The sequence below is a fragment of the Phanerochaete carnosa genome, assembly GCF_000300595.1.
Source record: "Phanerochaete carnosa HHB-10118-sp unplaced genomic scaffold PHACAscaffold_8, whole genome shotgun sequence".
NCBI classification, from domain to species: domain Eukaryota; kingdom Fungi; phylum Basidiomycota; class Agaricomycetes; order Polyporales; family Phanerochaetaceae; genus Phanerochaete; species Phanerochaete carnosa.
Window position 1 is genome coordinate 1,073,419 of NW_006767635.1, and position 15,623 is coordinate 1,089,041.

At 55.4% G+C, this 15,623-nt stretch overlaps 7 protein-coding genes across 7 annotated transcripts; 4 read left to right on the top strand and 3 right to left on the bottom strand.

The window, feature by feature from the left end:
- Positions 1 to 644: 644 nt before the first annotated feature.
- On the top strand, positions 645 to 1,097 carry PHACADRAFT_164461 (uncharacterized protein; the record flags this gene model as incomplete). The annotated part of the gene is made up of 4 exons (XM_007398805.1): positions 645 to 690; positions 746 to 848; positions 911 to 1,024; positions 1,079 to 1,097. The coding sequence occupies 4 exons, from the start codon at positions 645 to 647 to the stop codon at positions 1,095 to 1,097; spliced, it is 282 nt and encodes a 93-aa protein (XP_007398867.1).
- Positions 1,098 to 1,334: 237 nt separating this feature from the next.
- PHACADRAFT_60605 (uncharacterized protein) lies at positions 1,335 to 1,613 on the bottom strand (the record flags this gene model as incomplete). Its single annotated transcript, XM_007398806.2, has 1 exon — positions 1,335 to 1,613. A coding segment is annotated over one exon (279 nt), but the record flags the coding sequence as incomplete, so codon positions are not given.
- An 848-nt stretch (positions 1,614 to 2,461) lies between these two features.
- On the top strand, positions 2,462 to 7,689 carry PHACADRAFT_261009 (uncharacterized protein). Its single transcript, XM_007398807.1, has 12 exons — positions 2,462 to 2,923; positions 3,262 to 3,513; positions 3,570 to 4,630; positions 4,686 to 4,968; positions 5,022 to 5,121; positions 5,173 to 5,507; positions 5,560 to 6,279; positions 6,328 to 6,711; positions 6,771 to 6,951; positions 7,006 to 7,121; positions 7,181 to 7,387; positions 7,441 to 7,689. The coding sequence occupies exons 1-7, from the start codon at positions 2,612 to 2,614 to the stop codon at positions 5,635 to 5,637; spliced, it is 2,421 nt and encodes an 806-aa protein (XP_007398869.1). The 5' UTR covers positions 2,462 to 2,611; the 3' UTR covers positions 5,638 to 6,279; positions 6,328 to 6,711; positions 6,771 to 6,951; positions 7,006 to 7,121; positions 7,181 to 7,387; positions 7,441 to 7,689.
- A 139-nt stretch (positions 7,690 to 7,828) lies between these two features.
- Positions 7,829 to 9,093, bottom strand: PHACADRAFT_126407 (uncharacterized protein). Its single transcript, XM_007398808.1, has 2 exons — positions 8,767 to 9,093; positions 7,829 to 8,715 (listed from the first exon to the last, which is right to left on the bottom strand). Exons 1-2 carry the CDS (start codon positions 9,030 to 9,032, stop codon positions 7,962 to 7,964), a joined length of 1,020 nt encoding a protein of 339 aa, XP_007398870.1. The 5' UTR covers positions 9,033 to 9,093; the 3' UTR covers positions 7,829 to 7,961.
- Positions 9,094 to 9,130: 37 nt separating this feature from the next.
- On the top strand, positions 9,131 to 10,995 carry PHACADRAFT_149253 (uncharacterized protein). Its single transcript, XM_007398809.1, has 2 exons — positions 9,131 to 9,667; positions 9,717 to 10,995. The coding sequence occupies exons 1-2, from the start codon at positions 9,241 to 9,243 to the stop codon at positions 10,850 to 10,852; spliced, it is 1,563 nt and encodes a 520-aa protein (XP_007398871.1). The 5' UTR covers positions 9,131 to 9,240; the 3' UTR covers positions 10,853 to 10,995.
- Positions 10,996 to 11,008: 13 nt separating this feature from the next.
- On the bottom strand, positions 11,009 to 13,811 carry PHACADRAFT_261014 (uncharacterized protein). Its single transcript, XM_007398810.1, has 5 exons — positions 13,774 to 13,811; positions 13,350 to 13,726; positions 12,942 to 13,285; positions 12,725 to 12,892; positions 11,009 to 12,677 (listed from the first exon to the last, which is right to left on the bottom strand). Exons 3-5 carry the CDS (start codon positions 13,138 to 13,140, stop codon positions 11,317 to 11,319), a joined length of 1,728 nt encoding a protein of 575 aa, XP_007398872.1. The 5' UTR covers positions 13,141 to 13,285; positions 13,350 to 13,726; positions 13,774 to 13,811; the 3' UTR covers positions 11,009 to 11,316.
- Positions 13,812 to 14,265: 454 nt separating this feature from the next.
- PHACADRAFT_186664 (uncharacterized protein) lies at positions 14,266 to 15,412 on the top strand. The gene is made up of 5 exons (XM_007398811.1): positions 14,266 to 14,472; positions 14,528 to 14,622; positions 14,681 to 14,719; positions 14,783 to 14,915; positions 14,968 to 15,412. Exons 1-5 carry the CDS (start codon positions 14,421 to 14,423, stop codon positions 15,240 to 15,242), a joined length of 594 nt encoding a protein of 197 aa, XP_007398873.1. The 5' UTR covers positions 14,266 to 14,420; the 3' UTR covers positions 15,243 to 15,412.
- Positions 15,413 to 15,623: the final 211 nt, after the last annotated feature.

Consider the following 15,623-nt stretch of genomic DNA (forward strand, 5'->3'; position numbering starts at 1 on the left):
TCCGTATTCCAGCGAACTGAGAGCTTTCAACCTCGTCGCGCACGACGGTCTCCGACTCGGTACCTGCCAAGGCCTGATCATGGAAGACGCGGAGAGCTGGGGCCGCTGCTCGCAGCACAGCGCCTTGGGCACTGCTAAACGTGCTGTCCGGCACCTCTGCAATCAAACTCTACACGATTGAACGCAGCATTGGCTCAGAGCGGGCGGGAAGCTGGTAGCGCGAGGGCGCGTTCGATAGTCTAGAGCACGACCTTAGCCTTAGTGCAGACAAATCAAAGGAGAGGTACCTCAAGAGACGTAATCTGGGCTTCGCATGTAGTATCCATGAAGGATTTGGCTAGAGTGAATGGCTTAGAAAAACTGAGCGAGCTGAGAGGGTCAAAGACGACGCGTTGGGGGTCTAGGTTGGGGGCAAGGGACTTCGTCCGGGCTTATATCGATGTTTCTCGCTAATCACTCTGCTACCACGCGCATACAACGAGGCTAGCCGACGGAAATGAGGTACAGGTTGCGGCGTTGAACGTTGAACGTCAATTCTGAGCGAACAGGTGAAGAGGGAGGGTAAGAGCTATCCATCACGTGACATCCATGTGGACCCACAAGTCGAAATCAGCCGGAAATTCGCGTCGATATTGCCGTCCACCATGCACGCTACCCTGGTTGCCCTTGGGGGCCGCTCAGCCTGGAAGGGTAAGTGCCTCTTCATGTCCTACAACGTAAAATACCGCTGATGACTGGCGAAAAGGCCCGTTCTTCGTGCACTTTCCGAAGTTGCGGGACGCAATGGAGAAGAACATACCAATAAAGACGCAGGCACGAGCGTGTACAATCTTACCAAACTTCGTCGGGTGCGTCCGCCACTGTTTTGTTTGTTAGGCGAACTGGGGACTAAACAATTTCTGCGTTTCAGCTGTCGTTTCTTGATTCACAACGGCAAAGACTACATCCCCATCAGCATAACCCAGGATATGGTTGGGCATAAGCTAGGAGAGTTTGCGCCGACGAGGAAAAGGTTCCACTACAAGTGCGCATGCTACGCTCTACTCTCTATGCTTTTCATGTGACATGTGTCTCCCAGGTCTACCAAGAATCGGTAGCGTTGCCGTGCTTGTTGCCCTTTTTTGTTCTCTGCTACGCTTCCTTGCTGTATACACCTGCTCTGCCTCATGCTCGTCTCATTCTCATTGCTACACTCTCGCAATTAGATAATAACGTCGTGAAAGCGCATATATTCGCAGGGGAGGGCATGTAAGCTAAACATGCCTGCCAAGTCGCCCGGCAAGCGCGCTTTTATGCGGCATGCGAAGGGCTCTACGCCCTCAACACACCCACAGTCAGAAGTCAGACACCCGACCTTTGAAACTCCAGTCTCCTTCCACCCATTGATTGACCGGCTCCCTCTTCGGCCCACCCTGCTCGCCTGTCACTGGGTTGACATCGCCCTCAAACTCAGCCTTGAGAGGTTGCCGCGCGTCAGGGTGCATCGCAAGCTCAGCCTCAGCCTGGGCCCTGCCGACATTGGCCTGAGACAACGGGGCCTGTGCCCTCCGGACGAGGTCCTCAAATTCCCGCTGCTGCTCGCGTGGCAGAGGCGGCGGGGAAGGCCGGTTCAGGGGGTTGTTGCCTGCGGACATGTACCGCCTCGAGGAGAGTGTAAGACATAGCGAGGGCAGTGCTGAGCAGGCCGAACGAGGCTTGTAGGAATGCATCGGACGGAGCTTCGAGAGCAGCTGGCGAGTAGGGAAGCTCATGCCGAGCGTTCAACCACGGTGTGGTTGGGGCTGGAGGGTAGTAGGTGGTAAGTGACTAGAACAAGAACAAGAACAGAAGAAAGTGCTGATCCAACAAACTTAAGTCCGCTAGGTCGTACCTTTTGACTTGAAGGGAAGTGAGTGTAAGTTACGCTCGAAGTCTGGCAGAGTCCGGAGTAGCGCTTACGGGCTGAGGGGTCTCAGATCCTTTCCCACGTGCGCGCTTTCACCAATCACCAAGACTGGAAAGCGTCATCGTTCCGCGACTTGACGAAGGGGCATTCGTCGGCTTGGTATTTATTGAATATTGCTACTATGTGAGGGCAGGCTTCGTCAGATGGCCATCGTTGTACGCGCTACGATATATGAACATTGTTCAGAATAGATACATTTATATTCCCATCGTTACCAGTACCCGTGAGCTTAGCAACGCTTGCTACCGTCCAAAAGCCAAGTTAGGGGTCCCTGCCAGGCTGTAGATTAGTTCTTTTGTTTGTACGTGCCCCTAGTCATCTAGAGTCTCCTGGAATCTCTTTGTTCGAACGCATTCCAAACAAGTGATCTAGCGGAATTTGATCCCGGCCGGTTGCTACCTTCGGCTAGTTCCGATGGAGGAACAGCTGTAGCAGGTGAATCCGCCAAGCAGCTCGTTCGTCGTCGACCGCGACGACAAGCACGCCCTTTCACGACCGCCACGCACGCCGTCAAGAGTTACGACCCAGCGGTCGTGCACGACATCCGTTAGCTATCTGGCTATAGCCGATCCCATCTGAAACATTCCGCTTTTTTGTCTGGTTGCGGCCACGCCCTCGCCAATCTCTCAGTCTTTGCAGAACCACCTCCAAACCGCTCCTCCTGACATGGCCTTCAATCAGGTCACTGCGACGTCGCTCACCCCCACCCGCCCCGCGCCGTCTGCGCCAGGCAGAACCGGGCCAGCAGGCTACGGCTCATCTTTCTCCGTCGGCACCTCCTCGCCCTCGGGCTCGTCCTATGCCTCCTCATACTCTGGCATTGGCGGCTCCCCGAATAGGGCATCCGACAGCATCTCAAGTGCACAAGTTGTCCGCTGCGGCATCGTCAGCGTGAAGGAGGACGGGCTGGTCAGCTGGCTATGGAGGCCAAAGTGGTTGGTGCTCAAGGAGAGTACGCTGCTGATTAACAAGAACGAGGTGCGTGTCCCTGCCTGTTCCTGTGCTCCCAGCGCGGCGTTTGTGTCCTGGGTCGTCTTTGACCCGTCGCTGCACGCCTCGCTGGCACCGGCCAATCCCCGGTCCGCTGCTGCCTTGCTTTGCTGTCTCGCGGAGGGGGACACGAGGCATGGCGACGACCCACGCGTTCTGCCCTACTGCTAAGCCCGAGGCCGGCTTAGAGGCTCAGGAAACGAAGCGGGGTTCAATGGGCTGTGCAGGCACACGAATTTCCATGCCATCAGGCCACCACATCCTCGAGCGCATCCCCGAAACACCCTTCGCACGTCGCGTCATGATGAACTCACACGTCTGGATAGTCATCAGCTCAACCTCAATCAATCGTGAACCTTGCGGACATATCCAATATCGAACGGACCGATCTGAAGCCATACTGCCTGTTGCTGGAAACTAAGGACAAGCGGATGTTCTTCTCTCTCAAAAACGACGAGGAGCTGTATGGTTGGCAAGACGACATCTATTCACGCAGCCCCCTTATGGGGGTGAGCAACCCTACGAACTTTGTACACAAGGTCCACGTTGGTTTTGATCCCGTCTCGGGCGCCTTCACCGTGAGTTGAAGATCCTCGCGATTGCGACGTTTTGCAGTCTAAACAGTCTGCTGCAGGGCCTGCCGGATGCATGGAGCAAACTACTCACAAAATCTGCCATCACACGGGAAGATTATGCCAAGGATCCTCAGGCCGTCCTAGACGTCCTCGAGTTCTACACCGACCGCCAAAAACAGGAAATGGAAGAATTCGGACTCTCTGTAGGACGACAGCCCTCATTGGCGAGCACTGCTTACTCCACAACCTCGACACTTACTCCATATAGTGACAATGTCAGTGCTCCTCGTTATGCAGGTATCGGACTAGGTGGCTCAGGCGCAACGGGCAAAACTTCTCTTGATCGTCCACAGATGAAACGGCAAGACTCTGCCCCAGCAGTTTTGAACGACGACGGTGCGCCACTATCTTCAAGCGCGGGCCTCGCGCGCGCCGCGGAGCTGGTCAACGGTTCGCACGCGCAGTTCTCGAGTACTATGGGTGCAGGTGCACAAAATCGGCCTGGCCTTCCGCAGATAACCACTGGCTCACTCCAACCGTCGCGACCAGCCCCACCACGCCCGCTGCTCACCGCGAATCGGCCTGCACCCCCAGCACCGCTCGCCGCCGGCAAGCCCCCACTGCCCGACCACACACCGACGTCCGCGGACCTCCGCGCACGCGCCAGGGCGCAGGGCCCGCCGACGGAGACGCAGACCGCGAAGCCGCCTGGCATCAACGGCGACGCCCCTCCGGCGCGCATGGAGAGTCTCGCATTCGACAAGCAGCAGCGGCCGATCGTGGCGCCCGCGAAGTCGTCGCCGGCGAACACGCTCCCCGCCACGCAGCCCGCGTCCGGTGCCGCGGGCTCCACGGTCGGCCCGCCGCCCGTCAAGCCCCTGCAGCCGAAGAAGCCGCCTCCGCAGGCCGCGCCCCCGCCGGCGCCCGAAGTCACGGTCACCGAGCCCGCCGAGAAGGAGGAGGGCGTCGCGGCGGCGGCGGCTGCGCTCGAGAAGCCCAAGGTCCAGGAAAAGCGCATCAGCACGATGAACGAGGTGCAGATTATGGAGAAGCTCCGGAGCGTCGTCAGTGACGATGACCCTAAGCAGCTCTACAGCAAGATCCGCAAGGTCGGCCAAGGGTGAGGCGTCTCTCGGAGTGGTGTGTTTGACGGGCGAGCTGACGGGTGTTGGCAGGGCGTCGGGACACGTCTACGTCGCGAAGACCCTCGCGACGGGCAAAAAGGTTGCTATCAAGGAGATGGACCTTTCGAGCCAGCCGCGGAAGGAGCTTATTGTCAATGAGATCTTGGTCATGAAGGAGTCGCAGCATCCGAACATCGTCAACTTTCTCGAGTCGTACCTCGTTCGAAGCAACGAGCTTTGGGTCGTCATGGAGTACATGGAGGGAGGTGCCCTTACCGATGTAATCGAGAACAATGCTCTCGAGGAAGATCAGATTTCTAGTATCTGTCTGGAGGTACAGTCGGACACATTTAGATCAAGAGTGTTTTTGCTCATGCCGTGCCTCAGACTTGCAAGGGGCTCGGACACTTGCACAGCCAGAGTATCATCCATCGTGATATCAAGTCAGATAATGTCCTTTTGGATGCACAAGGACACGTGAAGATTAGTGCGTACCTCCAAATCATACCCGTACGGTCATGTACTGACCGAATCGTAGCCGACTTCGGCTTCTGTGCAAAGCTGACTGACCAGAAGTCGAAACGGGCGACGATGGTGGGCACGCCATACTGGATGGCGCCTGAGGTTGTGAAGCAGAAGGAGTACGGCGCAAAGGTTGACATCTGGTCGCTCGGCATCATGGCCATCGAGATGATTGAGAACGAGCCGCCGTACCTCGATGAGGAGCCCCTCAAGGCGCTGTACCTCATCGCGACAAACGGCACGCCGACGCTCAAGAAGCCCGAGGCGCTCAGCCGCGAGCTCAAGGGCTTCCTGAGCGTATGTCTCTGCGTCGACGTCAAGAGCCGCGCGACGGCCGCAGAACTGCTAGAGGTGCGTGCTTTATATACGCGCGGCGAGCGTGCTTCTCACACAGGAACAATAGCACGATTTCCTCAAGAAGGCGTGTGCGCTCTCGGGCCTCGCGCCCCTTCTCCGGTTCAGGAACAAGCAGGCGTCATGATTCTCATATGTACAAGCCCTGTATCCGGATCCCTCGTGCCCGATATAGCTGATTTCACCCGTACGTTCTGCATAGTGGCCAACACATACTCACATCGCCGGCGCTGTCGCTCTCGCTCTTGTACCCTTGTCGGTCCTTCGCTCTGCCATGCCTCTCTCCCTTTTCCTTTTCTTCACACGTACTATCTACCACCTGTCTTCCCGCCAGCCACGGCGACTGTCCATATTCCCCGTCTACCACTACTATCTTGTTACCTTGGGGGGTTTCGAATTGGAAAATTTAATGTACTTGTTGCGATTGCTAAGTTAGATGCATAGTCAGAAGTCTATTATACATAGGCATGTACATCCCGGGGGACGACAAGTGGATTTTGAGACATAGAACGATGAGTAACGATGCTGCTGAAGCTACACATGAGCACATGAAGGTTAATACATACACTACCCACTACAAGACGAGATTCCGGTTTCAATTAACAGTCTAGTTAGGTCAGAAAGTGTTCATAGCGAGTGCTCGGTACAGGGCATTAGCTTCTTCCATCCGCGCGTTGCGTAGAGTGAAATGCCTCATCTCAGCGGTATCCGCGTCAGAACCGAGATCGATGATGTTAAACTTGATCAGTGAGCTGTAGAAACGGCATAACTAGCGTGCAAGTCAGCATAAGCCGGAGCATGAGTTACGAGGACGCACATTTTGGACCCCCTTGGCAAAGCGATCGTCGCTAATGATGCCAGCGCGCTCTTCCTCTTCCGCCCTCTCGAGCCACTGGATGGCCTCGTGTAGGAACCATCCGAGGACCTCACTGCGCACAAGGTCGGCAACAGTCGTGCGTCCGCCAGTTACCAGATCTGTGATCACCGTCGAGTCGGGAAGCAAGCGGCCGAGGAGGTCAAAGGTAGGCAGCGTAGGAGGCAGATGCCTGAGGACGTCGAGATAGGTGTCAATCGCCGGCTGCGTGAGGAGCGCGACCAAGATCGGGTGCGCAAGCGTCGGATTGTGCGCGATCAGCGGCGGGAGGTCGTGAGAGGTGATAAGGGGCGTCGAGGTCAGCTGAGGAATGAGCGGACCGAGGATCTGGCGGGTGTACGCGGTCAGCACGCGCAGGAGCGACTATGGGAGAGCACGAGTCTTACGCGTTGTTCGGAAAGGGTAAGCACGCGGTCACGAGCAGCCAGGAACAGGGTCATGCCCCGAGAGAGCCTGTCAGCCTCAAGAATACGCGTCGCGCCGCCATCCACGAGGGGCGTGCTCGGGATAGATTTGACGGATGCGCGAGATGCATCGTGGCCATCAGCGATGGACTCCTCGCCAAATCTACGCGACGCGCTGAGATACGGTCAACGTTGAACACAGTGTGCTATGACGTACGGATCGAACCTCGGACGCTCAGGGTCATGAGAGTTTTCCGTCAACGACAAATTGGCAGCACGGAGCTTCGGAGGTAAGGGCGACTGTGCGAGATTGCTTGGGCTGTACGGACCAATCTATGCGTCCCAGGTGTTCAATACAAAATGCGGTGCAATTAAATGGAAGTGGTCCATACGTCGTTCCCATCTCCTCTGAGGATCTTCCACAGTACCCATACCAGCTGCTCGCTAGGACTCGTTCCGCCCTCAGCGGCGATCTGGACGGCGAGCTCTTTCTCCTTCGCAAACGTATAAACAAGTGCAGAGTGGAACGGATTGATCGCAATAGGATGGGGCGCGTAAAGCGCATACAAGATGTACGATGCCAGGATGCGCTGCGGGAGCTGACCTCCAGGTAAGAACAACGATGACACTAAGAGTAGCAGCGTGTACTGACATCTACGGGCGCGTCCAGAAGTGGGAACAGGACGTCGAGTGCCAATGAAAAACGCGACGTCGCCGGTACGAGTTGCATGTACGATTGTGCTGCGGTTGAGCATGGCGAGCCTTGGGTTCTGGACAGCAAGTGGACGATGGAGGACCGCAGGGGGTCGATCGGGCTCGGTTTCATCGCGAGAGGCTGCGAATACATCGGGATGGGCTGCACAGCGCTCATGACATGCGTGTGCATTGCGTCTGGAGGCACATAGTACCTCTGGTTAACGTGAAAGGCAATGACGAGAGTGGACGATGGGATGAACGTCCAGCGTAGAGAGGGGGTTCTTTACCAAATATCCCTGAAACTGGGGCCGATAAGTAGTTATCTCCAGTAAACCAATAAATTATCTTTTACTCTTCGGAATTCCAGAGCGTCCAACAAATCGCAGAAGTAGAGTAGAGGCTCGCAGGAAATGGCCTTATAGATATCCAATAGGTGCTACACGAAGTGCCCAAGGTCCGTACGCGGAGGTTTATCGGTCAAGCAAGCAGAACATCGGCACAGCACCCTCTACGAGTCGGCACCTTCGACCTCTCTATCAACTCTGTCCAAGGAGATAGGTCAAAGTACGAGGGCATTTCCTGCCAGACTTGGTGTGATGCCTCTGCGTGATGCACTTCCCAGCCGGAAGCACAGTTCACGCAGCAGGTACTTCGTATAGCTTTCCAGTTCAGCCGATAGAACGGGTTCATCCAAGGATCTTCTTTTTCGTCAAAGACAGAGGAGTAGATGCGGCAGAACTCATTGCATCGCTCGGGTGCTGAGCATTTCAGGGCTGGTGGATTCGGAGTGCGGGGATAGAAGAAGAATGCCTGCGTGCGGCTGCGTGCGGCATGCGAAAGGCGAAGGCGGCCAAAGAAGACCGCACGTCTGTTGGCATCGACTAGGGTATAGTGTTCCCCGTTAGTCTCCAAACCGTCGTATAGCACGCGAGTGTTGGCAGTTGCACTGCAGAGGAGCAGGGCAGCGGGGAGTAGCACGAGCACATCAGTCTCACGTGCAGCGTTGGCAACTAGGACATGTCGAGAGTGGTCCTGCAGAGGTCGTTCAGACTGACCGATGGGACTGTAGTCGTCGAGATTGGAAGGATACCAGCGAAGGAGCGCTTCGGTGGCGCGCTTTCGCAAGAACGAGACATGGTACTTCGTGCTCAAGCGAAGCACAGAGACGACCATAGGGATGTCCTGGACTTTCAGGTCACCAACATCGAAATAGCTATTTGGGGGATCCACACTTGAATGAGTCGCAATTAGGAAACGATATGCGCCGAATAGCACTGCTCACCAGCCATCATGGATAGCTTTAAGGAAGGGCTTGAGATCTGCTGCAGAGTCCGGCATACGGACAACCAAAAGATCCTCGTACATCTCATCCTCACTTGGCGTGGACTGTGGGAGGGAAAGCATGTCTTTGAACACGGGGGATGCCTGCCCAAGCATGCCGGAGTACACTTTGAACAGCGTATTACCTGCCCTGAGCATGATGCTACCATCTGGGAACCACAAATCAGCATCTTTGGTGCAGTGCGAGAGCTCGCCGTCGCTGTCCATAACGAATGGAGGTTGGCAGGAGACGATGATAGTTGTAGTCAAGAGCAAGCGAACCCTGCGCGTATCGTCTGGCGTCTATGTGGCACGGTCTCGACGTCAACGCGACCTGCCGCACGCGTTCGTCAGTTGGACGTCGATCTATCTCTTCCTGAACTTTCATTTCCTCGTCCTCTACCTCTCATGAAGGCCCTCACAATATAGACTCAGAATGTACGAAGCCCAACAAGAGACAGAGTCGACGCTGTGCACTCGACTCCCACCGGTGGACGAGGAAGACGAGGCTGTGTCAGAGTCAGAGGAGTTCTCGGCTGCAGAATCGGGAGACGAGGGTGTATACAGAAACGCCGATAGTGAACAGGCAGACACATCCTTCGAGAGTTCTCAGTCGGTGGGTGGGTCTTCTAGGGGCAAGGGGAAAGGCGTGGATCGTGGTGAGGCTCAGACGCCGCCATTCAGAGCACGATCCTCGTCGATGAAAGGGAGGGAGAAGCATTCCCGCTCATGGGCAGACCTTGACCCGACCATGGTTGTCGCCCTCGTCTCACCCATCGGCAACTGGCTCACCGGGAGTGACCATGTGAAGAATCTGCTCCTGCTCCTTCTACTTATTTTCTATCTTCATCAACTTATCGAAGGTCGGTTCTGCCTAGTCTTTCGCATACGTCTGCTCAATTCTTTCTCTAGTACCCTGGAAACTGTACCAAGGTTCTCGTCCGCGGTCCCGCAAGAGCCTGAAGCAGGTCGTCCAGGATGCACGCGCCGAGTTCGCGTCGTCTGAACTTCGTGTCCGGGAGCTGTTCTTCCTATCCCTCACCGTCATTGCTCCCTTCATCGGTGCTGTCCTTGTCCGTCATATCTTCTCTGCCATGGACGGCGTGGGCAGTCTCTCGTGGTTCAGCGTGACTCTATTCGTCCTTGCTACTGGCATTCGCCCGTGGATGCACGTCGTTTCGCGTCTGCAAGAACGAACAGACGAGCTTCAGCAAGCTATTCACGCTGAGGAAGAGGAAGAATACCATCACGCGATCACCCAGAAGCTCGACTCCGTCGTGAATCGCCTCGCAGCGCTCGAACGCGCGCTTCATGAGGTCCAAGCGAAGACGGACAAGATCGCTCCTCTGGAGGAAATGTGCGACGAGATGAACGAAACACTTGAAACCATCGAGCGTACCGTTCATCGCCAGGAGCGTAAGACTGATTCTGCGCGAGTCTCGCATAACAGTCGTTTATCGGCCCTGGAGAGCGCTGTCCTGCGTCTTGAGGAACGTCAGAGGCACCAGGTCCGTACCGTTGCTGCACATACACAGGCCGCCAGGAATGCCGTCAACGTCGCTCTTCCACCATCTCTCTCTCAGTTTCTTGTCCTACTCTACAGCCAGCTTTCCCGAACGATTCATAACATTATCCAACAATACCCGTTCCTATTCCTAAAGCAGATGTACACGAAAGACATTATGACACCTGTTCCGACCTCTCCTCCCATATCTCCTTCCGGCACGGTGCACCATTTCAACGGCACGCCCCTGGAGACGATACCCGAAGCCGCGGACTCAGACTCCGAAGGTACCTACGTTTCAGACAAAGAGAGCGCATCTCATAGTTCGCCTGGCGCAGGAGAGACGAGAAAGCGTGGCGGACGCAAGCTCAGCAGGAGCAGAAGCCGCAGTTATAGTGGACCTCGTCCGCCTCTGAGGCGCAGGAACACCTACGGGCGCATGGCGCTGGACTATGCCGCCGCCCTCGTTTCCTGGCCGTACCAGTTCGCCGTGAAAGCCTTGTTGTTCATTATACCCGCGCCGATTCAGAAACATTTCTTGTGACTTTTATGCACTCGTGTATTCTATTTATTGGTGTTGGCTGTATCACAAGCTTCGAAACGTGTATCGACATGCTACAATAGCGTCTCCTGTTGGCCTTGTATTCAGTACTTTACAGATACTTTCATGTCAAATAATTTAGGTGTCGTGTTACGCATGAACCAGTTCATCGTTCGAACAGATCAATAGGAAAAGGCGAAGGCATACGATGGACATACGACAGGTGAGGGTGGCTAGGATACAGGCAAGGATATGCTACAACGTGGAAGTACTCGCAATTGGAGCATCCGCCGAACAAGAAGCAGTAAGGTAAGAAAGCAAAGTGTATGGAAAGGGATCGTCCGAGGAACGACGGGAAACACGAAGAGTCCTGACACAGCCAGGATATACGTGTGTAACAGTGTAACACGAGGAATAACTGAAAAAGGGTAACCTGGGGAGAACGATGGTCACAGTTGTCGCAGCACTCAGACAGTTTCTTGCACAACCGTCATATAGATCCCCTCTGTGTGCACATCTCTCCTGTTACCAGCGCCACTGCCCCTTGTGAGGCTCATCTTCCGGGCGTGGAACCCCTCGAGGCTGGGGATGCGCCTCAGCGGGCTCCGGTTCCGCTCGACAAGCGGCATGGCCAGTGTAGGGGCCGGGATGCCCGCGTCGGCGAAGGGCGCGCGACGCAGAGCGAGCGGCACGCCGTGCAGGAGCGCGTCGGGGTCGCCGAGGTACGCGTTCGCGCTGATCGTGCTCGACGCGGCGCTCGTGCTGAGCGAGGACATGCTCGGTGGGCGCGCGTAGCGGTATGAGGGTGCGGGCACCGTCGGAGACTGCGGCGATGTTGGAGACAGGACGGGCGTCACGGGTACCGTCGACGGCGGGCGAGGCCACGGCGAGGAGAGGATCGAGTCCGCCGGCGACGACGACGGCACGCTCGCCAGGCTTGGCGGCGGGCTCTTCAAGAGTGTTGACCAGTGCGGCTGCGCTGGTGTAGCCGCCATGGGTGGCTCGGGGCTGGACGGCGACTGCATGTATGCCAACGACGGGTGCTGCGCAGACTTCGAAGACTCTGGGCCGGGATTTGAGGGGGAAGCCAAAACGGGCGGTAGAGAACAAGTGATAGGCGGAAGTTTCGGTTTGACTTTCTCTGAACGAACAGTATCGTCCCAGCCAGAGATGGCTTCCGTCGGGGAGAGCGGCGAGAGCGAAGGTATCGTCAACTGCGACGTCAAACGCGTGGAGAAGCCTTCGGAGCATTGGATAAATTCGTCTCCACGTGACCTGTGGAATAGGGACGTGTGGAACCAGCGTGCGGGATTGCGATACCCGTTGCCGGAGGCGGTCTGTGCGCAGTAAACGAGGCCCACAAGAGCCGTGGAGGAGAAAACCAACGTGGCGGTGGGTGCTACCCACCACCATGCTTCGATCCGGTGCAGGTGAGCGTACGCCATTTGTGGAATAACCTGGACTTGTGAAAGGTTGGTATGCACCGAAGACCAAGATAGCCAAGGCTGTAGCCCGCCATCTGAAGTCAAGGCGACGGCGAAATCGAATATTGATACAGTGAGAACGAGCAGGGAGATAATAATAGCTGTGAAGAGTGGACGAAGAAAGGTGACCGTGATGAGTCGTGATGAGAGGCACACTCGATCTGAGAGCTGCCGGCTCCGGCGGATGTGGGCCAACAGAGAAAGGCCAGCGAAGACCAAAGAAGAAGTGCAGAAGAGAAACGGTGGTATCCAGACCAGGATTATTGCAGCGCTCGAAGTGTAAATCGAGGCCACGCAGCCGAAGTCTTGAGTAAGGTCGAAGCGATGGTTTTGAACAATGATGTCTGTCATTCGTTAAGACATAGTTGGATAAAATGTGCGATTGACTCACGAAATGCCATATAAAAAATAGGGGACACTATACAGAATGTAACTTCGAAGAGAGTTCTATGAGGTCTTCGCTTCGCGTCTCGGTTGGAAGACAAGAAATACAGATGGTAAGAAATGCTGGAGCAAGCTGCAGGGATCGCAAGTCGAGAACCAAGGAGCACCTTGGTCGCTATCCGAAGCGTGAATAGACATGTGTGCGACGTAAAGTGGCAACTTACCGATATCGCACCAGACAGGCGTACGGACCACAGTATTTTGTGCCCACGCTACACTATCCACTCCTTGCACAAGGCTGCACACCAGGAGCCATCCGATTAGTGCCAGGACCGCGACATTTCGTGAGTTCACGTGAAGAAGCGTAAGAGCCATCAGTAGGACGAGACATAGGAACGAGAGGATGGGCAACTCTGGTCGCATGGTCGGCCGTCACGTCGATCCAGCGAGAGCGCGGCAGAATATTGTATGGCTACAGCTTGAGGGTATCACGAGAAGGGACTAGGGGGGAACCCCAACATCTCCCTCCTCGTCAATTTCAGGTATCGCGGTAGGCCCTGCGCGTTTCCTGGCATCGAGATGGGTTTTAAAAAATACAACGGCTTGCCATGCGCAACATAAAGACCACTTGCTAGAAGCTGGCCGGGAGCGCTGAGCACGTCACGAGGAGCATTGCTCGCGCCGTTAGACCGTGCGGAGTACAAGTGGACGGCTAGAACGAGAGGTATTCCCGAATCGGCAGAGTCTATGTCATACCCAAATCGGGTAGGCATGTCTTGTTCTTGGGTAGCCTGGGATATCGCTCGGATTCAACAGGCCATGTCCGTGTTTCAATCGGACCATAGTGCATCGGCTTTCAAGTTGCCTATCTGACTGAACAATGCGGGCGCGACCGGTAGATGCACTGAGGCGACAGCGTCTTCAAGTTCAAACCGCGGTGAAAAAGCGCCATAGTATAAGCAAGCTCGTCAGTCAACCAAAAACAAGCTTACCGATATATGTTTTTCACCTAGAAAATCTGTCAGTCACGCTGCAGGTTCTGCGCCGTTCACACACCTCGCCTAGTTTAGCCGCTTTTTGGGCCTCGAGGAGATGGAAGAGAAAGAGAGTTCGGCGCTTCGGGAATCAAAGCTTCCGCAAAAGCCCGACTCCCGACGGCTTTGTGGCGTCTAAGCGTCCATCACAACTCCCGGCCGCCCGCGCCAACCACCGTGATATCATGCGATTACCATACCATTCGACGATGTGCTCCATCTCGCAAAAGAGACTTGAGACGATCCGTTTGAATTTATGTAAAAGCAAATCAGCTAACTGCATCTCCGTATCGTCCCTCATGTCTAGCTTTGACCGCCGAGTTTCAGTCGCTTGCGAGCTGGTGCAGAATAAGCCTGCAACCCCTCGGACCGCTGTTTCTCGGGCTGAAAGGTCGCAATTCTGGAACATTGATTTGATGGTTCAAACTCTAGGTCATCCGACTCTCGTGTGTCTCGAGTCTCACGGGTGCACTCAAGACAATAAGACTGTGCTTACATAAGCAGTCCTAATTGTCTTTGGGCACCCTAGGCTTTGATACTCGTTCGCCCCCTGACTATGGCTTTATATACAGCTACGGGTACTGAGTAACTCCTCTACTTCTCCTCCGAACCTGTCTGCCTCGCTGTCCGTCCTGTATACCCGTCTTTCCGTTCGCCAGCTCTAGTAGTATGACGCCCAGCGCTCGAAACTCCTGGATTTGTGTATTTTCAGTGTTTACGTGTATGTGTTGAAATTCTGCCTTGAAAGCTTCCATCTCTGAACTCTGTCCCCAAAGTGTTCTGTGCTGTTAAAGGTGCACCACTAGAGCAGTATTCCGTCGATCTTAATACGTGCCAACCGAGCATCTCCGACGTCGTGCTGTCTGGCCAGGTAAGAAGCACCAACCGCGCACCTTTATAGGACACAGGCACTTACCACACAATTCTAGTGTCTCTCCGTCTGCGAGCCAGTACGGACAGCACAAGAGGTGTGCACGAACTCTGAGTCTCCCGAATATCTCCGACCGCCAGGCTGACGCCTCGTGTGGCAGATATGCGAGCAAGGACTACCTTGCACATGTGATATCGCATCGCCTGGTGTTATAATGGCGTGCTTGGAGTGCCAGTATACCGCGCAACAGGAAGAGTCAGGGATGACTGCCGCGTCTCGACGAGCACTTTCCGGTGAGCGAGCACTATCATGCGTCGTTGAACTTCAGTTCTGACAGCCATATAGCATACGCTGAGCTGTGCGGCATTTTGCCAGAGACGAGGCAAGAGGAAGAAGCTCCATCACATGATGATGCGGCACCCAGCGACTTGCTAGCGAGGAGGGAACGCCTCCAGGGCTCGTCGCTGGCGTGCGAGTACGGTGTTCCTGCCCTCTCGCTCAATCTTCCTCCAGCCTTCATCCCAATTAACCCAGATCACCGGATATTTGGTTTTTTATTGCTTTCTGTAGCGATAGCTTTGTGTATAGTGGATCGCCAGTGGCGACGGTCGACTGATTGACTCAAGTTTCTTGCGCAGTACACTGTGCTTATTTGACGGCGGCGAGCTAGTTACCGTCACCATTCGTCATGATGCAGCCGGCGACTGCCTCTCTCTCTCTCCACGTCCCAGCTATCGTCATATCTCACACAAAGGCTACAGAAAAGGTCGCGCTCGACGGCTGTGGACGCCGACTCTCCCCGTAGACGCCATGGCAGCGACCTGAGGCACCACAGCGCAGTGTCCAGAACGTCATCGGCGGATTTTATCAGCGCTCAGAGTAACCTGAGTTCCGACCAGTTTTATGCAGCGTTGTGGAGAGCTATAGTCTCCACTAGTCAGTTGACAATGAAGGCGAGGTTGCTGGCTTGGTATCGTGAATCGAGTAGAGGGCTGCCCGAT

What these genes read in the sequence shown, in the direction of transcription:
- PHACADRAFT_261009 (XM_007398807.1), top strand. Translation starts at nt 2,612, where the DNA reads ATGGCCTTCAATCAGGTCACTGCGACGTCGCTCACCCCCACCCGCCCC. An exon ending in TGCTGATTAACAAGAACGAG is followed by an intron (nt 2,924 to 3,261) that starts GTGCGTGTCCCT and finishes ACGTCTGGATAG; the next exon opens with TCATCAGCTCAACCTCAATC. An exon ending in ATCCGCAAGGTCGGCCAAGG is followed by an intron (nt 4,631 to 4,685) that starts GTGAGGCGTCTC and finishes GGGTGTTGGCAG; the next exon opens with GGCGTCGGGACACGTCTACG.
- PHACADRAFT_186664 (XM_007398811.1), top strand. Translation starts at nt 14,421, where the DNA reads ATGACGCCCAGCGCTCGAAACTCCTGGATTTGTGTATTTTCAGTGTTT. An exon ending in ACGTCGTGCTGTCTGGCCAG is followed by an intron (nt 14,623 to 14,680) that starts GTAAGAAGCACC and finishes ACACAATTCTAG; the next exon opens with TGTCTCTCCGTCTGCGAGCC. An exon ending in GTCTCGACGAGCACTTTCCG is followed by an intron (nt 14,916 to 14,967) that starts GTGAGCGAGCAC and finishes ACAGCCATATAG; the next exon opens with CATACGCTGAGCTGTGCGGC.
- PHACADRAFT_261014 (XM_007398810.1), bottom strand. Translation starts at nt 13,140, where the DNA reads ATGCGACCAGAGTTGCCCATCCTCTCGTTCCTATGTCTCGTCCTACTG. An exon ending in GCCTGTCTGGTGCGATATCG is followed by an intron (nt 12,893 to 12,941) that starts GTAAGTTGCCAC and finishes CGCTTCGGATAG; the next exon opens with CGACCAAGGTGCTCCTTGGT. An exon ending in TATTTTTTATATGGCATTTC is followed by an intron (nt 12,678 to 12,724) that starts GTGAGTCAATCG and finishes AACGAATGACAG; the next exon opens with ACATCATTGTTCAAAACCAT.
- PHACADRAFT_149253 (XM_007398809.1), top strand. Translation starts at nt 9,241, where the DNA reads ATGTACGAAGCCCAACAAGAGACAGAGTCGACGCTGTGCACTCGACTC. An exon ending in TCTTCATCAACTTATCGAAG is followed by an intron (nt 9,668 to 9,716) that starts GTCGGTTCTGCC and finishes TTCTTTCTCTAG; the next exon opens with TACCCTGGAAACTGTACCAA.
- PHACADRAFT_126407 (XM_007398808.1), bottom strand. Translation starts at nt 9,032, where the DNA reads ATGGACAGCGACGGCGAGCTCTCGCACTGCACCAAAGATGCTGATTTG. An exon ending in AAAGCTATCCATGATGGCTG is followed by an intron (nt 8,716 to 8,766) that starts GTGAGCAGTGCT and finishes GACTCATTCAAG; the next exon opens with TGTGGATCCCCCAAATAGCT.